Source organism: Lonchura striata, chromosome Z (assembly GCF_046129695.1).
Source record: "Lonchura striata isolate bLonStr1 chromosome Z, bLonStr1.mat, whole genome shotgun sequence".
Classification (NCBI taxonomy): Eukaryota; Metazoa; Chordata; class Aves; order Passeriformes; family Estrildidae; genus Lonchura; species Lonchura striata.
The window spans coordinates 50,445,867-50,469,239 of NC_134642.1; the positions used below are offsets into that span (position 1 = coordinate 50,445,867).

At 36.5% G+C, this 23,373-nt stretch overlaps 1 protein-coding gene across 2 annotated transcripts; it reads left to right on the forward strand.

The window, feature by feature from the left end:
• Positions 1 to 1,424: 1,424 nt before the first annotated feature.
• Positions 1,425 to 21,732, forward strand: CAAP1 (caspase activity and apoptosis inhibitor 1). 2 transcript variants are annotated; one of them, XM_031507272.2, is made up of 7 exons: positions 1,538 to 1,585; positions 1,833 to 1,895; positions 2,540 to 2,740; positions 4,244 to 4,328; positions 4,926 to 5,001; positions 12,618 to 12,691; positions 16,436 to 21,732. In XM_031507272.2, the coding sequence occupies exons 2-7, from the start codon at positions 1,842 to 1,844 to the stop codon at positions 16,777 to 16,779; spliced, it is 834 nt and encodes a 277-aa protein (XP_031363132.1). In that variant the 5' UTR covers positions 1,538 to 1,585; positions 1,833 to 1,841; the 3' UTR covers positions 16,780 to 21,732. The 2 variants fall into 2 exon arrangements, with proteins under 2 accessions (XP_021391614.1, XP_031363132.1); XM_021535939.2 differs by lacking the exon at positions 1,833 to 1,895 and having other exon boundaries at positions 1,425 to 1,585.
• Positions 21,733 to 23,373: the final 1,641 nt, after the last annotated feature.

Consider the following 23,373-nt stretch of genomic DNA (forward strand, 5'->3'; position numbering starts at 1 on the left):
GAGGTTGTTATTGGCTGATGGTAAATACGAGCATCTATTCCCAGCACTGTAGGTAATTTTAAACACACAGACGAATCAGGATTAACTCTGATACTATCTGCCTCTGTATGGACTCAGGCTTCCTGAAAAAAACAACTTATGGTACTTAGTAAATTCTGACCCTTTTGAAAACAGTGTCAACCTATACAAATATGTATCATCTGCTCACAGCAGTTTTGATACCACTAGTTTTGTACAATTTGTATTCAGCAGACCTCTACCTACATGGGCTAGTAAGTCCCATTTGAAGATCCAACCCAGTATGAACAAACTGGATGGAAACATGTTTGAATCTGGGAAAGAAAGCAGACAAAATGAACGGGCATTCTGTTTTATTAAATGAAGAAAATCTTTGCACAGTAAGGGATATTTTTAATACAAATTCTTTCTGCATAATTATGAACATTTGTCTAACCTAGTCTTTAATTTTGACTAACCTCTTTAGGATAATAAGACTGAGTTCCCTCTGTAACTAATCTTGTTGGTGGCAGATAGCTGATCAGTGTCTTAGTAAATTGCACAAAGTGGTCACCTGCCTTAAACAGTCTCCTCTGCTACAATTCCTAATTATTTGCATCCCATGAAGAAACTTCTCCAGTACTCATTAAGTATCATGGAAAAAGTTATTGTTGTTCCAAAGTTATTAGCAATACCAAGCAGCTGCCAAAGAAGGCATATGCAGGTCCTTGCAGCATTTAAACAGGTTGAAAGTCAGGGAAAAGATCAGAATTAAACAGTAGTTACAGAGGATAGAACTGTGGAATCATCATAGAATCATCAGTGTTAGAAGAGAATTTTAAGTAATCATGTCCACCATCCACCCAGCATTATCTCTGTAACCATTGAACCATTAAACCACACCACCAGCACCAGGTCCAGACATGTCTGAACACCTCCAGGGATGGTAACTCCAACATCAGGGACACTTATTCTAATGCCTGACTACTCTGACAGTGATAATTTCTTTTTTTCCCAATATCTAAAATGAAACTCACATATCTCAGATTAAGGCAATTTCCTCTTGTCCTCTTACTGCAGGCCCAGCAGGAGACACTGATCCCCACCTCACTACACACCCTTTTTCAGGGAGTTTTAGAGAGCAATGTGGTAAGCCCTAAGCCTCCTCTTCTGAGACTAAACAACACAGCTCCCTCAGCTGCTCCTCGTAGGATGTGTTTTCTAGACCCTAGATCACCGATATATATGTAAACTGGTGGCGTGTCCACGCGTGGCTGCAGCTTTACTCTGGCCTGGCTATCCCCAAGGCATCCCGCTGTACATTCACGAGATGTACATACATCTCGAGCCTTGGGCGCGGCCCCGCTGGAGGCCGCAGCACGGGGCCGGTAGGGGGCGCTGCCCACGAGTCCCACCGGAAGCGGCGCCCGTGTGGCGGTGTGGGGTGCGCGCGGCCATGCCGGGCAGGAAGTCTTCGAAGGAGAAGAAGCGGCGCTGCTCCCGTTCCTGCTGCCCGGAGGGAGCTGCGGGGCCAGACGGCAGCGATAGGAAACGGCGGAGCACCGAGTCCAGCCACGGTGCCCTAGAGGTAGCACGGGCGGAGTCGCGGGGTTTGGCCGCTGCGGTGCCGCCTCTGCCTTCCTGGGCGCGTCCTGATCCCGCGTCCTGGCCGCAGAGGCTGCAGGAAGGGCCGGTTTCAGTCGCACTGGTCGGTTTGCGGCTGCAGGGAGCGGCTGGGCGGGCGGCGCGAAGATGGGCAGCACAGGCGCGGATACTGGCGGGGGCCGGCCGAGCCCGGGTGCGCATCTCGGAAACACCGGTTCTGTGTTTTCCAGGTGTAAGAGATGTGGCGTACAAGCTCGGGTAGCCCCAGTCGCGGTTCTCATACTTGTGGCATTGTGAGTCTTCTCAAGAATGTGCTGGTGTGCAAAAAATGGGTGTGAGTTGCACGCCTAAGTGAATTCTGAGGCTGACAAAGTGTATTTCTGGCTCGTGGTTTGGTTTTGGGTTTTTGTTTGTTTGTTTGTTTGGTTTTTGGTTTTGTTTGGGTTTTTTTTTTAATTCGTTTTCTGTTCTAGATGTCCTCCGCTGATATATGGAGGGTGTATTTTCTATTTCAAAGCCTATTTTAATTCATTGAAGACTGCCACACAGGGGATTGTATGCCAGTTTCTGTTTTAGCAGGACAGCTGTAAATGATGAGCTTTATGATTTAATTGCTCAGCTAATCAGATGGATTTCGCCTGCGTTAAAGCATGCTTTCTTGTGTAAGCACCAGCTAAGTATTTTCAGATAATATTTCCCAGTTAATATTTATGAATACTTTTCACTTCCTGATGCTTTAAAAATTTTCCTAGCACAAGAATGTTTTCAGTAATAAAATATGTAACTTCAGTAATGCAGTTACCTTGCAATATGAAACACTGGAACTTGAGAAGTCCACACTAAGATATACCTTGCATTTATGAAAGGAAAATTATTTTGCAAAGCTATAATTTTCTGTCTTCTCTAGTTCACTAGAAAATGCCATCCTTGATTTTAGGAAACAAAATGTAATGAACTCTCTGGAGAAAAACTGGAAGAGGCTGAACAACCCAGTGATATAGAGGAAGGAGGATTAGATCTCACTGTGTCACTCAAACCTGTCAGTTTTTACATTGGGGACAAAAAGGAAATGCTTCAACAGTGTTTCTGCGTCATAGGGGAGAAGAAACTACAGAAGATGCTGCCTGATACTTTAAAGGTACTGAAATACACTTACCATTTATATACTTACCATAATCTTGAATGCTTGCTTAACAAAGGATACTTATCTCTCCAGGCTAATGTATTTATATTTTAACTGCTGCCTGCATATTTCTCAACTTTCTTTCAAGTCAAGTACCTTTCTTAAGTTGTCTCCCAGTCATATGTCTGGATGTCAGACTTAAAGATTTGCTGTAGTTATTCCAGGGTATGCCTTTTGCGGCTGCACAGCAGTTTCTAAACTTCATGTTTAGCTTTAGACTGTCCCTCTATACTGCTTAGTTAAATGCATTTTCATGGTTATGAGGAGTAAATACAGTTGAGTTGTTTACTAATTAATATGCTGATTTGTAAATAAAATACTGATTTCTGCTTGTGGCAACTGATTTTCTTCGTATGGTATTAAAGTAATGTCTGAGATGAGAAAATAAAGCCCATTCTTTATAAACAGCTTCCGTAGCTTTAACTTCTCTGGACTAAAGCTGGAGTTTTACTGGCTTAGTACATACGCTTGTTGAGTCTTGTGAACAATAGGACTTAGTAAAAATAAATTAGGCTAGCAGCCTGTACAGAAGGAAACTCTGCCAGTGAAATGTCATCTGTATAATGCTTGTTAGTAGTTGTAAATTTTTTATCTTGAATTTTTATCTTAATGAGTTGTATTATTAATATAAGTGAGACAGGACTTCTTCATTTTAAACACATGGTAAATTGCACATAGGCTCATCCATTTCTCATGTCTGGCAGAAGAAAAAGAGGTTGAGAAGCAGGAAGGAAAGGCATTACTGAGTTTGTAGGGAAATTGCCTCATCATGTAGATCCAAACTTACAATATGACTGTAAGTGTTACAACCTCTTTAGCGGGTCCTAATTTTGGTATTTGTACATGGCATCACAGCTCATTTGAAAATGTGAAATTACCAAATGTCACCAAAAGGTATGAGATGTGAAAGTAAATGGAATACCAATAAAATGTATGGTATGTACTGAGCATGAGAAATGGATTGCAATTTATATACTTTCTTTGTGTTGTGATACACATCTGTTGGTGTGTTGTCAATAGCATTATTTTTTCCAGTTTGTGGACTAGGATTCAACAGTCTCCTCTGATCTTCGCAAGCTTAATTACATAACTCAGCTTCCCCCTAGTGATGGAAAACTAGGAATAACTAGGTCTGCAGTTGTTTGCTCTTCCATGCTTCAGACATGTGTTTTGGTGTTTCTGGTGCTCAGTGTTGCAGCTGCAGTAAAAACTTCAAGCCATAGGTCAGGTAACTGATAGTGTTTATTGCTTAATTTTTCAGACAAAACCCACGCATATGCTATTTCTTGTCATAACTGAAACACCTTGTTTTCTACATCAGTTGCATCAATGCAGATCAAAATATGGGAGAGGCTTTAATCCAAATTAACTCTTCATTATAGTTAGACATTACCTTTTAAATTACTGTCTTCTCAGAAATTTTTAGTAGCCTGTGGTTTGTTTTATCTGTCTTCTTAGAACTGTTCCATGGATGAAATCAAAAGACTTTGCATGGAGCAGTTGGAGCTGTTATCTGAAAAAAAACTGTTGAAGATTCTTGAAGGTATGAGTGAAACTTTTAAGACTTCACTGTACACCAGAGAATAGTCTGCCTCAACCCCATTTGCACTCTTTCATGCTACTTAAATATATATGTATATATACAGACACACACTAATAAGTATATATTAGTGTGTACATAATCCCTCAATTCCACCAAGACACACAGTTCATGTACGTTGATTAAGGATATGACATTCTAGCTTTTCACAGCTTTTTTGAACTTGTAATTGATATTTAAGGAATATAGAATTTACTTGTAAGCATATTGCTGTCCTGTCAACAAAGAAAAACTCTTTGAGTCTGAGTGGTCCAGAGTATCTTGCTGTTAATTCTGTACTTTATTTTTACCATCCATAGTATTGTACTAAGAATAGCTAATCAGATTTTTTATAATCCAGTATAAATGTATGTGTAGCTAACAGAAGACTCACAAATAAGGGTTTTGGTTTTGACTAAGTCTAATTTTAGAACTTCTGCTTTAACTGGGAAAAATCCTCTTCTGCTGATTGCAATAGAGTTAATTAAGAGTAAACCTAATTATGTAGTATTAATTATATTACTTTCCTAAATTTTCGTGTTTGACACTGTGTATATCTAGGCAAAATTGGAGCTGATTCTGATACTGACGAGGAGGCAGATGGAGGAGACAAGACTGGAGGTGATTCAGTCAGTCAGTGAGTAAAAGACAAAACACTTAATCTAACGAGACTGAACAATTCAGAGATTTTTCATGAGGAATGATGAAATACATAATTGAAAGACCCAGTTCCTATATCCTTAATTAATTACTCTAGTTGAATGACAATGAACTGTGATTACTAGCAAGCCCTAAATATAGACATGACTTTGTCACTTTGTGACACTAAGTGAGTCTTGAGCACATAACTGGGTTCATAGTGGCATACCACCCATCAGCTGAGTTGTGGTAATTAAACTTTCACACTTCTGTCCTGCTACAGAAGTGGTGTGATATAGGTTAACTGTCCTTGTGTGAATTAAAGGAGTAAGCCTCTCCCACTTAGGTCACTGAATTGCTTAAGTGTACTTTCAGTTCAGCTGAGATTTAGCTCTTCTGTTTCAACTTTTCATTCTAGTCCTTCATTCCTGCCCCAGTTGAAGCAGCACTGACACTCACGTGTTTAATGCACTCTGTATAAGGAGTGCTACAGAATGTAAAGTTTCAAGAACAGAGGCTTCTGGTTTCTTGCTCTTATCTTGGCATCTGGCAGTTTTGTAAAAGACAGCACTTAACCTTTTCTCAAAATGCTTCTCTGTTTTTTAAGGACCATTTCTTTGTCAGGAGTTTACCTGTTTGATAGTTTCTATGGAAGTAGTGAAGGGAAAAACAAAGTTACTAGTTATCATGCACAATCAAATTTAGTGAGGCTAACTTGTTTCTAGAAGACTAATAAGCTTTTATGTTTTCAATACTGACCTGATTACAGCTGGTCCACAGATTCAGGATGTACTTAATAAACCTCTGAGACAGTACAAGACAATGCACCAGCAATGCGCAGTTTAAAGTAACTTCCTAGCAGTTGGTTTGGTTTGTTTAAATAAACCTCCTAAATAAGAACAAATGGATGGGAAAGGTAGTAACATTAATTCAACTTTCACATTCTGGTCAGTATTTTTCTTTAGCAGAGACCTGGTTTCTGATCCCATCTTTGATTGAAAACAACTTAGGAAGTTATCACAGAATTTTCTTTGATGACTTCTCATCATACAAATATACTAGAAATTGGAGTGAATATGAAGTTACGTTTCATTCATTTCCTTGTGATATAGTTTTAATACCCTTTGACACTATTTCCTTTAAGGTTCCATTTGGAGCCCATTGTTAATGTATCCCACTGTGCTATTTGTTGCCTGTGTGATCTGTGAATGGGTCGTCATTAGTCAGCTTTAAAAACTAGTTTTCTTCATTTGGACATGGCCCTCTGCTGGCTTTCTATCTAAAGCAGATAGCAATTTTTAAAACTAGAAAACACCCTAAATACTGTGTCTCTTTATGTGGAGTAGTCTCTGTTAAGTGATTGATAATTTGCCAGTGAACTTCTAAATAAAATAAGAAGACAGACTTGTTGGCTAAATAATAATATAAATACCCAAGTTTTTTGATTCCCTGAGAAATTATGTGTTGTTTCGGCTTTTTGTTTGAGGCCTAACTCACAAGCTATTTACTATTGCAAAATATGTGAAATACTCTTTATCTCTAAGATGTATGGCAGAAGTAGTGCTGCTGAATTTCAGTAAGGTTGTTCTGTGTCTGCACGATGTTTCAAAGCTACTGTTGCTATATGTATATACGATCCTTTGATACAGTAGATTGCATAAATTCTTTCTTATATGGAAATTATTTGAGCTGGTGAAAATCTAAAAAGAGGAAATTAATGAATAAAACTACAAAGTAAGAAAAATAAGAATTTACCATTTTTTAGCTAGTGGATATCTGACACTTAACCTATTTTCCCATGCCAGTTAGGAAGGTTTCAGTAACTAACAGTAAATCAAGAAGAAATTGTGTTTAAAAAAGGTAAAAGAAACTGAGATATGTTGTTCACAGTTGTAGAGCAAATTGCTTCCTTTGACAAACAGTGGTTGAGATGCCCCTTGTTCTTGTGTCTGTAACCTGATAGTTCGGGGTTTCAGACCTCTCCTAACTGGGCAGGCAAATTGGATGTTTTAGGAATTGGGGATTTTCTTCTCCCTTTCAAAAATAGCATTCTGCATTGGTGGGTGCTATCTGAGAACCAATTCAGCTGTTTGCTAGCATTAACAAAAAGAAAACAAAACAGAAAAGCTGTTTGGATGATAGAATAAAGTAAAGGAATAGGAGAAAATGAGAAGAATTAAGGTTTTATGTTAATCTTGAAGTCCAGTACTCAGCAAGATCAGTATACTTTTACAACTGTAAACAGTCACAAGCCCTTTTTACTAAGTAGTTTAATCTTTAGGCCTTGGGTCAGCTTCTTTATAACCTCTGTGTAAATAATTATAAATGCAAGTTTTCAAAACTTCAGAAAACTGTGTTTCAGCAACAAGTCAGCTACTAGAGAGGCTTAAGGTGCAAGTGTGAAAAAGAAGTGAAAACTGCATTGCTAAAACAAGCAAGCATTATTTGTAATCATTAATTATAATTTAATCTGGATTTAAGTAGGTAAATTTGTTTGCCCTGGGAATAAAAAAGTCTTTCATAATAAAAAAGGCAGTTTTTCTATTTATATAATAACTGTTAGTTCTTCCTTGGTTATCTTCATGGCTTGTGGCTTTCATATAAATTACTTCTTTTTCCTGCATTCTAGTATAACTTATTTGTTTTAAATCTGACTTGTGTTAATTGTTTTCATGGAAATGTAAATGTGGAAAGGGAAGAAGTGAGTAGCAAGTTGTACTCAAATCAAAAGTGTTTTAACTGATTGGAAACATCCCTTTGTTTCTTTCATTATTGTCCTTTGAAAAAAATAAATTCAACAAACATACCTTTAGCAATCTGCATATATCAACTGAAATCCAGAAAGCTTGAATCAATACATCTAGAGAAATTTCAAATTAAAAAACAAATGACTCTAAGTCTCTAGAGAGCTGTTTCCTGTCTGTACCAGCTAAAAGTAGCAGGGATTAAGCTAAGTTTCTCCAGGTACAGGAAATACACAAAATTCAGATCTTTATGTAAAGCTTTTAGATGGTATTGCATCTAATTGTAAATTGAATCTTCCTTTTTTAGTTTTTGCACATATCCTCATTCTGTTACCGGAAGTGGAAGTTGTGAGGCTTTTCTTAAATTTCAACCATGTAAAAGCTTCACATGCTTACCTTAGCATGTACAACCTTTGCTATTTTATTTTATCACCAGCTTGTTCTATGTGATGCATTAGAAATCCTGCAATAACCACGCAGAAGAACTGAAAAAGCAGGGCCTATATTTGCCAGTGACTGGAAAATACTGTTGCAATAGATAAATTTTGTTTTTTGTGAGCTCTGTATAGGTTTTTGAATTTACAGTTCTCAGATTTTTGTGGCTGTTACTGTGTGCAGTGGAATACTGTTAAACTGAGAGAATTACTGTATGCAAAGCTTCCAACTAAACATCAGATATTTAATTGACAGGAGCCAGACAATGTCTTGCAAAAACCAAGTAGGTATTCTTAATCTTGTTAAAGAAGTGTTAGCATGTTTTTGAGCTATTTCTTTTATTTTACCTGAATTGATTGTTCAAATGTCCCCCAGCAAAACAAGTGAAAGTAAGTTATATGCTGTAGTAGTAAATCATTATTAAAAGAACAAGCATTCTAATGTCATTATAATGATCAATGTTCATATGGGTCTGAGTAAATGATCTTTTGCCTTCAAAATCATATTTGGCTTATTTTTTTCACTGAGTGAAAATCTGCAGTTTAATATTTGATATTTGAAGAATTTAGAGGCATTTTACTACTTTGCAGTCAAAAGTGCAGTTTTAACTTGTTTTCTTTTGGAAAGGTTAGCAGTTTAAAGTTTTGTCTTGTTATAATGTGTTGTGCTCCTGGCTACTGGGCTGTTCACAAACATACAGTTGCCATCTGATGTTTACCCCTGTAAGACAGTTTGGTTATTTTCAGCATTTGGAGTCACTGTAACAACCAGCTACATGCTTCACTGAACAGATGCATCAGCATTTGGCTAATTTGCTTCACTGACTTCTGTTATGGTGATGTCCTCAAACATTACCTGTAACAGGACTGATGGACTTTGCGTAGCTCATTCAACTATTTGATGAACACCTGTCTTCTGAGATACCTTTCTTGAGAAGCAGTACTTTGTAAGAACTTTTTTCCCTTTTGTTTTTTAAATTGCTACTTAATGCTTATTAATTATTTTAGTTCTCATTTGTCATTGAAAACTATCCTTGGAACAAAAATTTGCAGGACTCTTTCAAGGACTTGGGACTTCTGGAAGTGGTTTTTAGGCCTGGAACTAAGTGCAAAGGCAAATTTTAATTCAGGAAGGTACATCATGTCAAAAATAACAGAGGTCTTGATCTAAAGTCTCACTGGAGATTTAGGTGAATTATACTTTTCCTTCTGGTCTCCAACCCCAGTGACCCAGTGAAACCTGGTATCCCTGCCACCAGTATTGGAGAGCTACTGTCTTAATCTTAGCCATCTGCTTCTCTTCCAGTACTCCTTTTCCTAACCTTTACTGTGTTTTTACCCCACTTTGCATAATCTACTGGACTTGGGTACCAAATCTCCTTCAAAACCAGATGCTTTGAGAACTGTACAAATTCCTGTAGCAAACTGTGTACAGAAACTATTTGTGTGAGCCCAGTTAGGGATTACACTGGCATGGTACATACCAACATGAAATGCATGTTCTACATAAAATAAGGTAAATTTTAATATACAATGTTTGTTAGCAAATAGTAGCTGTAGTTAGCTTCTTTCTGCTGAAAAGATCATACTGTGAAAATCTTGTTCTGTTTAAAATAATAAATTAAAAATGCTGAGTTTATTGCTTGGAAGATTTACTTTGAACTTAATTGCCATCTTGAGGGAGAAATATAAAGGCTGACAAAAGGGAGAAACTCCAAATGACTATTGTCACTTACTAGCATATAATGAAAAAAGAGAGTATTAAATGTGCTTAAAGTCCCATAATTTAGAATAACCTATCTTCTGCTCCCGTTGTTTGAAGACCACCCTTTCTTAAATGTATACCACAGTACAGATAATTAGGGAAAAAAAGTTTTTCACTAGCAAACAGATAAAACAAGGCTAATAAATTAAAAGCCAAACTGAAAAGTGAACTTAAAATGCATCTATTGGGCCAGTAGGTGGTGCAAAATGCTTGCCTATGAAACGAAGTCATGAAGGTTCACCAGCAATGCAGTCCAATCCAATCTGTTCTGAGAGAGTAAAACATGCTGTAAAAGTACTTCTGCGTTCTAAAAATTCTTTTGCTGACAGTAGGTAGTCTCTAAAGGAATGTGGGCTTGCTGTAATTATTGTTGAAGTCAAGGCATCAGGAGGAAACTTTACAAGTTTCAATATTTTGGTTTTTTTTTAAAGTTGGTAATTTATTTTTAAAATGGTTGTGGATAATTTCACAGCCAATGAACTATAGCAGTCACTTTGTTTTCTCTCAACGAGATGATTACAATTCCTCATCAGACATCAAGGTGATACTAGAGTTGTGAAGTCTAATGTCTGGATACTACCCTGGATACTACTGGTGCAAGATCAGGATTTTTCAAATGACACATTGCTGTCCAGTGCAGACATGACTGCTGAATTCAAAATGGTGAAGTATGTATGTGAAAGAGAATAGGTCAGGGGCAGCCTAAACTTTTTCTGCTCTTTGATCATCCTGCATCTAGTGATGATCAGGGCACATCACAACCTAATTTTGTTCAAGAGTTAAATAACCAAATATAACAAATTTTTAGGGGTTACTTCGGAAAAAAAAAAAAAAGCCAAAAACCCAGGTGGTTCTATCCACATCTGCTGACCTGTAGCTGGTCTGAAATCCACATCTCTCCCTGTCTGCTGGCATAGAAACCCCAAGATTGTATCCTTGTTGCTGTTGCTGCTCAGGCCTTGTGCATGCAGGCCTCTCTGATGGCAGGTGTAGGCCTGAGATTGTCCCCAGTAGCTGATAATGTTCATCTCTGGGGTATCTAGTGCTCTATTTCTGTCCCTCAATTTGACTACTTGAAGAACCTAATCTATTTTTGGAATTTTGCCTCTGATTTTACAGTCTATTTTATACCTTAGTCCCAGACCTTGCATCCTGCTTGTTGTCTAGGCTTGCTTGAGGTTTGCTGGTGAATTACAAGCATCTACTTACAGCTGCATGACACTGAAAACCCTGGAGAAGGTATACATTTTTCATTCTGTCTGATTTCTGGCAGCACAGTAGGCCCTTCTGGGCTGTAGTCCCTTTTGCAGTTGCTGGCATACGTGTGTGGGTGTATTTAGATTATTGTCATCTCGTTTGGAAAAGGAGTTAGTGTAGCCATGTGGCTCAATAGATAGGCAGAACAGACTGGTGTCCACGTCCAGGGCTTTGCTAGGCAAGTGTATTGACCTGTTGATTGTCCTTAATGAGTTATTGCATGATACTTTACACATTTATGTTCCAGTGGCTAAAAAAAAGTGGGAGAAAAAATGAGTCTGTTGATGTAGCCTTTGCCACTTCAGAAAAGGAAACAGAAATGAAAATAACTGCCTCTCAGACCATGATTTCTAGAAATATTATAGTGTTCCTCCTCCTGATAAAACCATTGGGCATGTGGGAAAAACCCCAACTTGTACAGCATGAGGAAGATAGATATGTGTTCACTTTCAGGAAAGCCCTAATGGCCATTACTGAGAAACAAGTTGTTAGTCATTATATTACGTCTGTGACACCAAAATACTGCTTTCTTTTTATAGTGTTGTTAAACTCCCATGGCCAGGAGAGCTGCATTTATTCCATATAATACAGATTAAACCAATGACACACTAACATTCAGTTGAGAAATTTGGTAATTCTGTTGTCAAAATTCTCACTGGATGTGGCAGCTGAACTCTTCCAGTGATTCTGAATCGTTCCACCTGTGCCCTTCCTGGATGTTTTACCTTATTTTCACAATTCATATAACTAGTATGTGTGAAGTACATGAAGGAAATTAACCTTTCGCTGAAGTGTCTCTTCCTTATACTTGTGTAAAGAGTTGAAACCCTACACATCAAGGGTAGAAGTCTTTAAATAGGAGAAATAGAGAAATGTGGGTACTGAATACACTGTAATAGCTGAGTTGTAAACAGTTTAAACAGTATTCCTTTATGAAGCATGCATATTCTAGTTTAGAAGAGGTTGGTGATGGTCTGATGATAATTTCATGAAAATAATTTTTTACTTTCAAAATAAGACAGTAAAGAGTACTTGAGTGCAGCAGAAATTACCGTTTTCCCAAACTATTTAATTATGTGACAATTTTTTTTGAGTTTTTCAGAAAAGCTATTATGAGGAGCGTTTCCTTTGTAACTGTTCAGCTGTGATTCTTCAGTTATAGCCATTGAGGATTGTTACTCTAAAAGGCAAGGATGCAGTGGAAATTATTGCTTTATCCTTTTGTGTCACAAGGCAAAACAAAAAAAGTTTACTTTTGAGTGCTCAGATTAGCTCTCTGTATTCCTTCTGCCCTTATTCCTACTGTAGCTAGCTTATTGGCCTACCATCTGGTAATTTTTTTCGTTTCTAAAAAATATGTTCTGTTAAATTTTAAATTATGGTGATTAAAATGTGTTCTTTTTTTTTTTTTCAGACAGGACAACTGTATAGACTCAACTTCTTTTCTTAGAGAAGACAGCAAAGTGGAAGGCCAGGAATCAAAACAAGGTATGTAATAAAGAAAGCTGAAATTTTGTGTTCTCAATATTGGCCAGTGACTAATTCCAGGTAGCTGACAACTCTCTTGTGAACATAGAATGAACATACATTGAGGAAGAGTATTTTATCTTGTGTACTTTCTCTTCTTAAATGCAAAAAATGCAGCTTGTGAGATGTTCAAGTACTACAGTGATTGGCGGGGTAGAAAATGCAAAGGCTTATAAGTTATTGGTGCACATTTGTACTTGCTATACAAGAAAATAGTATTTTTAGCCTGCAGTAGTATTTGTTTTATTCCAGTCATTAAATCAGCACATACAACAATTGCCAATATTAGTTTGTGCATGAAGTACTAGAACTATAGGTGTTTCTGTCTCAGTCTGTTTATTTTCATTTTTACTGATTCTAAGCAGAAACATCAGAAATAGCTTTTCCAGTCAAAGAATGTTGCAAATTCTTCTAAGCTACATTTCTCGTCTGCAAAGATCTAACTTCATTTACTTCTTGAAACTGTTATTTCACAATTCAGAATGTTGTCTAAAAGATGTCTCTTGAAATGACTTTCGAAACGTGTTTCTTTTCTGAATTAGTGAGAAGAGTTAAATCAGAAAGAGTCATACATAAGAGCACCAAAACTCTTGGGTGTGAGTTGCTATGACTGTGAATAATCCTTTGAATGTTGCTTGTTGTACTGTTGGAGGAACCTTAGAACTGACAGATTTCCTGCAGATTTCCACTTCTGTGTTATCAAAGGGAATTGATGATTACTGCAAGATTGATATCCTTGTAGTTTTTTATGACTTCATCAACCAGACCATCATGGTGGCTTTGGGCTATAACAGTGGCTCCATTCATGATGTTAGCTTTAAGAACTTTTGAGAATATTGTATATATTAGAAAGTATAACTGCAGTCGTGCTCCTTCACTGCAGCCTGAGAAGCTGTGGGAAAAAGAAGAGAAAATGAGAGAATAAGCCAGAGTGGATAAAATTAAAATTTAGAAATGTAATTAAGTGTGCTGAAATGAATTTTGCAACTGTAGATGAAGGAAAAAGTAAAAGTTACCAAAATGAAAAAGATAATGACAAATGCCAACCATGATCATTATTACTGTAAAAACACAGGTGCAAAAGAGGGAAATAAAGCCTATTAGCTCTTTAAACTTGTGTAGGCTAAAAGGCCTGAATGAGCACTGAATTCCAGAGTTTTGGAGGTTTTAATTTCTAAACAGAACCAAATGTTGTTCTGTCCAGCTTCTCATCTTACTAAGTCTGGGACAGACATGAATGACTTAATATTTTGTTCTTCTTAATGTGACCACTTGATTCCAAAAGGATTCCTATGGTGGGCTGACCCCAGCCAGCAGTAGGCACATACCAACCCCTCAATTGCTTGTCCCCCAGTGGGATAAAGGTGACAATCAGCAAAACAAAATGAGGACAACTTAGGAATCAATGTAAAGTTTCTTCAGTAAGTGAAGCAAGAGTTTTACATTGAAACAAAGCAAAAATCAGAGACTTAGTTACAACCTCCCATTGGAAGTCAGATTTTTAGCCACTTCTTGGAAAGCAGAGGCTCAGCATGCATGACAGTTACTTGAAAAGGCAGATGCCAGTGTTGCATGGTGGAGCATATCCCTTAGGTCAGTTTGGCTCAGCTGTCCTGGCTCTGCATCCTAGCCTCCCAGTTTACTCTCTGTGGGGTCAGAGTGAGAAACAGAGAAAGCCCTGAGGCTGTGTAAGTATTGTGTATTATCAACATGCCAGCATCATGTAGTCTGCCGTGAAGAAAATGAACTCTATCCCAGCCAGACTCAGTACAGGTCAGTTTAACTTTGGCAGTAAATCAGTAAATTTGGATGATCAGGCTCAGATGTTAAGTTTCAGGCTTTGAACTGTGATCCAGTAATGCACCTGATTTTTTGATCCATGGGAATGCTGCTTGGTTGACCAGCATGTTAGGTAAAGACTGACTGATACTGTGAAGAAAGACACAAAAACTACCATTTCTTAATTCTATTGTTTCCCATTCTGATCTTTCATGTACATTGTGGCTTGCAAGGTAAAGTTAAAAAGATACTGTTCAAATATGATTGACATGTATAGGAAATAGAGGAAACTGCAGATGAAACTGAAATATTAATCTTGAAGTTACTATTACATTAGGAACAGGCCAAAACTACTTAAGGTCATAGAAAATCCTTGTATGTATATCTCATGAGTAGTTTTTATACACACTGCTGTGAGGAGAAGTTTTGGTTTATTTTTTAAGCTTTCAGATTTTATTATTTCAAAATTGTGATTTTTTTGGCTTAAAAAAAAAGGTGATTTGTAAACTTCTTTTATATGTCTTAACATATATTTTCATGAGCTGAATTTGCTTTCCTGTTAACTTTGTTTGGAATTTTTGAGATGCCACATACCTTAGCTGTGTATGTGAGTGCATTCTCAGGGTGAGTGTAGAAAATTCTTAAATCTGAACTTAAATGCTGTGACAGTCATAGGCTGATACAGAGCAATCATGAGTGAGTAACTGAATTGTGTCTATAGTACAAAACATTTTCAATGCCGAATCAACAAAACGCTAATGTTTAAAAATATTACTATTGTTCATAAAACCATTTTGAGCTGTTTTGATCTTCCTTTCCTCCCTCTTTTTGGTTTTTTAAGTAGAAAAATTGCATTCATAGCTTTTGCAGTAGTGAGTATTGATTTTCTTTTTTTCCCCACACCCTCAGGGTAGGAGGAGTGTTATAAACCCCAAGAAAAATAGATCTGTCTAAGGTTTTTGGACACTTTCCATGTATCAATACCAAGTGTGTACAGGTACCATAAAGCATTAAAAATGTTAAAAAAAAAGGAATAACATTTTTCTAAAGTCTTGTTTTTCCTGTGCAAGTGGTAAAAATGGTGTTACCAAAAGTAATAAAAAGTAATATAATTGTAAAGTCTGTGTAATCAGTACCTTTACCCATCACCTGAATACACATTTTTCATTTAAGCTGGAACCAATCCTGCTGTGAATTTCCACATTTACAAAAGCTGTTGAAAGAGCATGAACTTCTGAGGCCTGTGTCAAGAGGAAGTCTTGTTGTAGCCAAATTGAGAGAATAGTTAGGTTCTGTTAGAGCTTTGCTTTTATTTTATTGAGCTGTTATGTTTTTAAAAATACACTCCAACTTCCAACCACAATTAAAAACCAAAGTCTTAAATTCCTCCATGTTTTTACATGGAGTCAAATACATCTGGAAGACTAATGATAAATTCTGAGTAGTTGCATGATAAGTAGAGTTCTTATTAATTTTTAGTCTTGTGTCTCACTAAAGTCGCACTCCTCTTAAAATACATAACATAGTTGAGTGTAATTTTTAAAGTTGCATTCTGAAAATTCGGTTTACTTAAGAGCTAAATGAAAATCAGTTGCACTGCAAAAGCTTTCTTTAATATAAGACTTTATGACAATTTAATTAGGAAAATAGGTAGTGTAACTTCACAGGAGGGAATAAATTTTTCTGGTACTGCTGCTTTGCTATACTGCAAGTTCCTTCAGAATAGCATAAAGATGCATTAACACTTGTATAAATTAGCTTTAAAAGTTGGAGGAGACAAAGGAGTTCATTATCATACAGACTTTTTCTAGATTTCTTTTCACTCTCTTAATTTGCAGAGTAATGCTTTAAGCAGAAGTGATTTTGTAAGTTGAGGTAAAAACAATTTTGTTAGGCAAGTCTGTCATAGTTATATTTGTGTTACAGGTAAGGGAGAAGATAGTGATGTCCTCAGCATAAATGCAGATGCATATGATAGTGACATAGAAGGCCCATGCAATGAAGAGGATGGTCCAGATGTACAAGGGAGCACTGTCAGAAGTGGAGCTGGCCAGGTAGATGACCTTCAGAAGGACATTGAGAAGAGTGTGAATGAGATTCTGGGGTTGGCAGAGTCCAGCCCAAAGGAGCCCAAAGCAGCAACCTTATCTGTTCCTCCATCAGAAGATGTTCAGCCATCAGCACAACAGCTGGAGCTTCTGGAACTCGAGATGAGGGCCAGGGCTATTAAGGCTCTGATGAAAGCTGGTGATGTAAAGAAACATTCTTGACTGTTCAGATTTTGTTTTCACTATTTGTTTAGAACAAGGTGATGTCTGTTCTCTTCAGGGCTACAGTATGTTTGGGTTGGATGTGACATTCCTCATTCAGACTGTGTTGTGTATCCTGACCTGTGTGGTTCAGTTGTTTTGTTGCCTTTAGTGCGCTACTTCCATGACATGCACAAACAGTGGTTGATGCTTCCTTAAGATGAGATGTCCTTGTGCTGGGTCACCACTTCAGGGAGCTACACCACATACGGAGCTGTGCCAGGTACCTGGTGCCTTCCAGAAAGGTTGTTGTAGAAACTTAGAATTATTGAATGGTTAGGGTAGGAAGAGATTTAAGTCTGCTTAATTCTTCTTGCGGCCCATCTCTTAACGTAGATACTCTAAAATGGAATGCTTTCTGTAAAAGCATACTCAGTTTTTTAAAATCTGAATTCCTAAAGGGAAGGATTTTTACCTTTCAAATAAACAGTTGAATATGTTATTTTCAGAGTTATGAAAGTGCCTGAAAACAACAGAGCAGAGTTTATTTTACTGCCGTGTAGTTTTGTCACTTTTCTCCACTCTTATCTTTTGTATTATAACTGAAGAAAGCAGAGTTTCTTCCTAACTGGAAAGATTTTCTTTTGAATATTTGGCATATTTAGTAAATCAAACAGTTCAGAAGACCTTGAGCTTTCAACATTCAATTGATACAGTCATTTCATGTCCCCTGAAAGTAGGAAAATCCACCTAATTTCAGTATGCTCCTTTAGAAGAGGCATTTAATTTATTTATGAGGTTTTAAAATATAAATTCTATTTTTATCCATTTCAAGATATTCCTTTATAAATAAATTGAATTCTAGAATTAATTTTCATGCTATAATATCTTACAACAATTAAAATTTAAATTTTTTTAGAACTAGTGCTGGTTTTCTCTCTGGCTGCTAATCAAAGCATATTAAAATATTTGTGTGTTTGTTTACACATGCAGACATCAATTTTTTTCTTTAAAGGTATGAAGCTTACTATTGTACTCTTTGTTAAGTAAAATAATGTATTATGTATTTTTATTAATTAATTTTTCTTGATTGTTACTTATAAAGCTAGTTACATGCTTTGCAACAGTAGCAGACATAATTTCCCTACTAGTGTGTAATACTACTGCAAACCTTAGTCTATTCAGATATTATGTCTTGAATTCTTTTTAGGTTTATATTTTTCTTTTTATTCTTCTATTTTATCCCTTTTCTTCTTTCTCTTTATTCCCTTTCGTTTTTTCCAGTTTCCTTTTATGTAGCAAGCTTCTTGTATGTTTCTGAAGTATGATTGATTTCCTCTACAAACAACATTATTGCAAAATATTAGTGCAGTATAAATTTGATAATAAACCCTCATTAAATACAACTTGATAAAATTACAATGTGCTTCTACTAAGTGATGTCAGTGTCCAGGGTAAAGTGTACCTGATTCTCGTGCTATCCACATCATCAACATTTTTTCTATTATTTTGTAGCAAATTGAGGTTGTAAGTGAAAATATATATACACAATTCAAAATGTAACTACTGTCTCAAAATCTGTGGATGTTGTCTTTGGTCAATTTAATTTAGCTGTTTGGTGAACTTGTGTTTTATTTGAATCCAGAGAAACTAAAGAAGTAATCAGAAAAGGACAGCTGGCAAAACTTAGATGTGCTGTCTTTTCTTATACAAAGTCATAGGCTGGTGGAGCTGTGTTAGATTTCAAAGAAACACGTTAGTGCTGCTGTACTTAGGTCATTAAAGCACCGAGTACCTTACCTTGCTTGCTGTGGAAGTCCAAAAACTTGCTTGCAAGGGCATTTCCTGCATCACCAGAAGAAGCCACATGTATGAAGTTTATTCAGTGATGTTACAAAACAACACATTTCAGTTCTTTGGCAACACAAAAATACTGGTGGAAGTAACAGTAAACTAGAGCGTAATTGCCTTCTACTGACTACTTTGTGGAGGTGTATGGTATTTATTATTTTTCTGCTGGTTTCCCAGGTCACCCTTAAAAGTTTGTTTTATAGCATGTTGAACTGTGAAAGATTATTATTTCAAGCTCTGTAGCAAGAAGTTGCAAATGCTAACTTTAGCATGTAGTGTGACAGAGATTACTATGGCTTACTATGCATATGACAGAGAAGATTTGTAATTATAGCCTAATTAAATTCAAAATTAAAAGATGAGAAATATTCCAAGAAAATTCAATTAAGCTGTTTACAAAAAAAAAATCATGTGAGATACTTATTCTGGTTGGTTACACAAATGGTAATTTTTAGACTATTGTACTGTTGCTGCTTAGGTTAAAAACAGATCAGCTAAATTCCATGTGTTCTTGCATTGATTTGTGTCACTGAAGAGATAAAAAAAGCCAGTGTATTTAAAGTATTTATTATACAGCTGTTTTGTTTTTCACTTTTAAATATGTCTGTGATCTTTCAGTGAAAAATAAATTTATTATTTCATTTAGAAGAAGAGGCAATTTGTATGTAAAATATATTGAATTATTCATGAAATGTTAAAATAGTGTTACTGGGTTTTGATCAATCATTTTGTCAGGAAACGGATATTAAGCACTGGGTGTTGGTCAGCATGAAAAAAGATCTTTTGAGGAGGAGGGTTGATTGTGTGTGTACTAGAGGATTAAAGGTTTGACTCCACAGAGAGTCAAAAGTATTTATTCCTGTCTGGAGGCTTTGCTGTTATGGTGATTTCATGAAGAATAATAAATAGATTTCAAGATGCTAGCTTTGAGAGGTGAATCACAAATATTACTACAGAAAAGAATTAGTTCCCCTTGTAACACCCTTTTCAAATATTGTATTTGCTTTCAAAAGTATTTTGCCTAAGAGACTTTAAGCTTTGTTATAAAATGTGTTCTTTGCTGCTTGAAATTACTATATTTGTTATTTTCTAAATAAATACAGGTTATTTTTAAATATAATTGTAAAAACAGCGAGTCAGATAATCTGTGTAGGTGATGTAAGATGCTGCTGTTCTGACTGGATACTGTTGAGATGCAGTTCACACTGCATTGTGAATCTTGCCGAAGGAGTCAGCTGGGTAACACTTTACTGCAGCCTTGTCTGTTTAAAGGAGCAGTGTCAAAAACAGCAGCCACCTCGGGGAAACCTTGCAGTGGGACAAAGTGTCTTTACCAGCTGATGCAGTACAGTGTTAGAGCTCTAAAGTTTGTAAATGGCTGCTTGGTTTTTATTTCTTAAATAGTGTTTGCAAAAGCAGTTAACTGTAACTAAAGTTACTTTTTTTTTCTTCTGTGGCTGAGGCGTTCTCTAGAAGCATCAACTGAAGAAAGGCTTTATGTACATGAGTGCATAGTAAGTTATTATATGGCATTTTATCTGCCTGTCTTAAAATTATAAACACTGATTGAGCTTTATGAGATCACTGATGCTGGTAAATATGCCCTTTTCATAGAAGATAATTGAGGATTAATTGTGAAATAAGCCCTTTAGTCAGGAAGGGAGATGAGGTAGTTAATTGATCCAGAAACATAAGAACAACATTATTTCAGGAGTATTGTCACCAAATTAAAAACTGATTATAAACTCCTGCAATTTAGTCCCAGTATTACAAACCTTCATGTTTATTTTTAAGTAAACCTGCAGCATATGTAGAAAAGAAAAAAGGTTTGTTCACCTTACTTGTGGCCAAATATAGATGTTAAAATACTTGATTTTGTGGGGAAGGGTTGAAAGCTCATGTTTTTTGGCCCTTTTTTAGCGTTAATGTTGAAATGTTTAAACAGAATACCTAAAAGGAGAAGAAAAATTACTGTTTGTAGAAAGGGCTAGCCACATACCACTTAATCAACCTCACTCTGTAGTTAGGTAAGGAAAGATCACAAAAATTTAAATCTAAATATTACATATTTACTGCATCATACAGCCCAATAATAACACGAAAGGAAACTTCAAACCAAATACAAACAGAGAATGGAACATGTTCATTTGTTCATTCATTGTGTCAGCTTTTTAAACAGTGAGTAAAAACTTTGTCCCTGGGATTGTTGATTATTGTCAATCTCAAAATTGATTTTTTTTTTTTGTCTAATGGTTTTTCAAAGCCATGAATTGTCATAATCTAAAGCCTTACATTCTATCTTGTGTTTCCAGACTCCAGTCAATCCTGCTTTACTTAAGAACTCTCAACTTCACTTCCCTGGAATACTGTGTACAGTTCTGCACGATTGTATTGATGTCCTACCCACTGGGAGTGGAACAGATGCAGATAAAGGTTGCCAGAGAGGCACAGGATGAGAGACACAACTAGGAAAGTGTGTTTAGTCTAAGCATGTTGACGCTAGCCTTAAAGGCAGGCAGAAAGAGAGTACTGGGAAATACATTTAAGCTGAATATGAATGCTGGTAGGGAACTATGTGTACATTTTGGTGTGATTGCTTATTCCCAGGCTGTCTCCTGGTCCCGTCCCTGCTGTTGTGCAGCTAATGTTAATGTGGATATATACAGAACCACATCAGAAAACTTATTCCTGCCCATCTGCTTCTCACAGCATTCTGATTGAATTTTCTGTGTTGGCACAATAGAATGAGTAGTGAAAATCCAACTGCTGGATTATATCACATAAATGATAATCTATGTTCTTCCACTTATTAACATATGAAGCATCAGAAATAAGGTCCATGACTTAATTCTGTCTTTTTGAAGTCTTGTAGATCTTCACTCAAAAATATTAGCTGAACTGCTCCAAATATAAGCCCTTTAAGCTATTCAATTTTTATTAAATTTACATTTTGATTATTGTCTGGTGGAGATTTTCTATGTGTATGGTTTTGGGTTTTTCATTTGTGTTGTCATTTCATTAGAGGTTTTTTGTTGAAGTCTGTGTAATTGCTACTACAAATAATCTGGTGAAAGTTAGTGCCTCATAATTGTATTTGAATTAAACTTTTGGATTACATCCGCACTAGGGGTCTGTGTTGTTTTAACAGTGTCTCTTTCAAAGAGTAAGGTACTAAGAGCAGAGTACAAACTGTGTAAACAACTTGTAAGCAGTATTTTTCCCTACATAATAAAGTGAACAAGAGAAGAATAGTAAAGGGGGATGACTTGCAATTTAGAAAAATACAGTGTAGGAGGAAAGAAACTTAATTTTCTGTGTACTTTGATAAAAAGTTGAAAAGTTGAAGTATAAAGTGATGCTCTCATTGTCATGAGATCGGTAGAAAGGCTGAGACCTGGTTACTTCAGTCATAGCATGGCTCCTCGGACCTAGGATGCAATAACCCAGTTTGCTGTAACTGGGGATGTGTAGATTACTCTTCATCAAGATTTAACAACATGTAGTGTCAAAAGGGGGATTCCCTATACACAGCATATCCCAGTTACAATGTGTATCCCAGTGCTTCTGCTTTGGTCAGTCCCCTGTTTCTTTGCATTGGTTCATGTATTGCTACAGTCGTCAGATTGCTTTGCTACAAACACAGCAGTCCTTAAACTGTCATTTCAGGAAGCCATTTGTTCTATATCCCAAACAAAACATGGATGCATTGTTTGATATCTTCTCCAACTTGCTTTCTAGGCCTCATCAGGGCATTGACATAGACTATGCTGGAGCTCAAGTGGATGTGAAACAGTGGATTTAAGGGTTAATAGGGAATTTAGAATTATTTAGGCAATATGATATGTGAACATATGGTGTATGTTAAGTTGCTTCGGGACCCTCTGAATAAAACCCATTATCTATTAAACTTATGCTGAGACGGCAAAAAGAAGGGTGGCCTCTGATGGAAATTTCTGAGCTTGCTAACGATGCGAAGCAAAAGGGCGACTGCGTATGCAAAGACATCTGAGTTTGAAAGTTCAATAGTGAGGAAGACTATGGAAACTTCATCTTACTGGACCCTAAGCTCATTTTTGAGATCACTGACTTAATAAAGAACAAACTACACAGTCGCAGCTAATTTCCATACCATGCGGAGAATAGGTGGGGTTAGTTCTGAATATTTATAGGCACTATAGAATATGCATGACTTTTGTGTATAAATAAGGGAATTGGGGAAGCTGGGGCACACAGGGTTTGGGAAGATTTTACCTCCCTGTGTCCAGCGCAGAATAAATGCATACCTACTTTACAACCCTTGGCTGTGAGGTTATTACCGTGTATCAGATGCAGTATTGGAAAATAACTGAAAAAGATATTACCTGCCACTGTAAAGACAGGTAATATCTTTTCTATCCTCAATTTCTACTAAACCTTTTAAACACTTAGTGGATTTAAACAACTTTATTAATATATTCCCTTCTTTAAAATGTGTAAGAAAAGGGTATTTTAAAGAAACAGGTTTCTTATGGAATATATCTTTGTACTGAAATTCTGAAGAGCTGTTGATACTGTTCCAAGGAAATTAAAATAGATAGCATTTACTATAGTAGGACCTTACTTAGGCAATATAAATTTCCTTTAAATTACTGAGCCTTACTTTTTTACATTGTTTGTATACCTCTGAAGAGCTACAACCCCTGTAGAAAGAGTTAGGTATCAAGATTAGATAGAATTTAGACCATTCAAATGTATCTCTTCCTAACAAATAGTAGCATTAGATCA

What these genes read in the sequence shown, in the direction of transcription:
- CAAP1 (XM_021535939.2), top strand. Translation starts at nt 1,454, where the DNA reads ATGCCGGGCAGGAAGTCTTCGAAGGAGAAGAAGCGGCGCTGCTCCCGT. An exon ending in TGCTGCCTGATACTTTAAAG is followed by an intron (nt 2,741 to 4,243) that starts GTACTGAAATAC and finishes CTGTCTTCTTAG; the next exon opens with AACTGTTCCATGGATGAAAT. An exon ending in AGGCCAGGAATCAAAACAAG is followed by an intron (nt 12,692 to 16,435) that starts GTATGTAATAAA and finishes TTTGTGTTACAG; the next exon opens with GTAAGGGAGAAGATAGTGAT.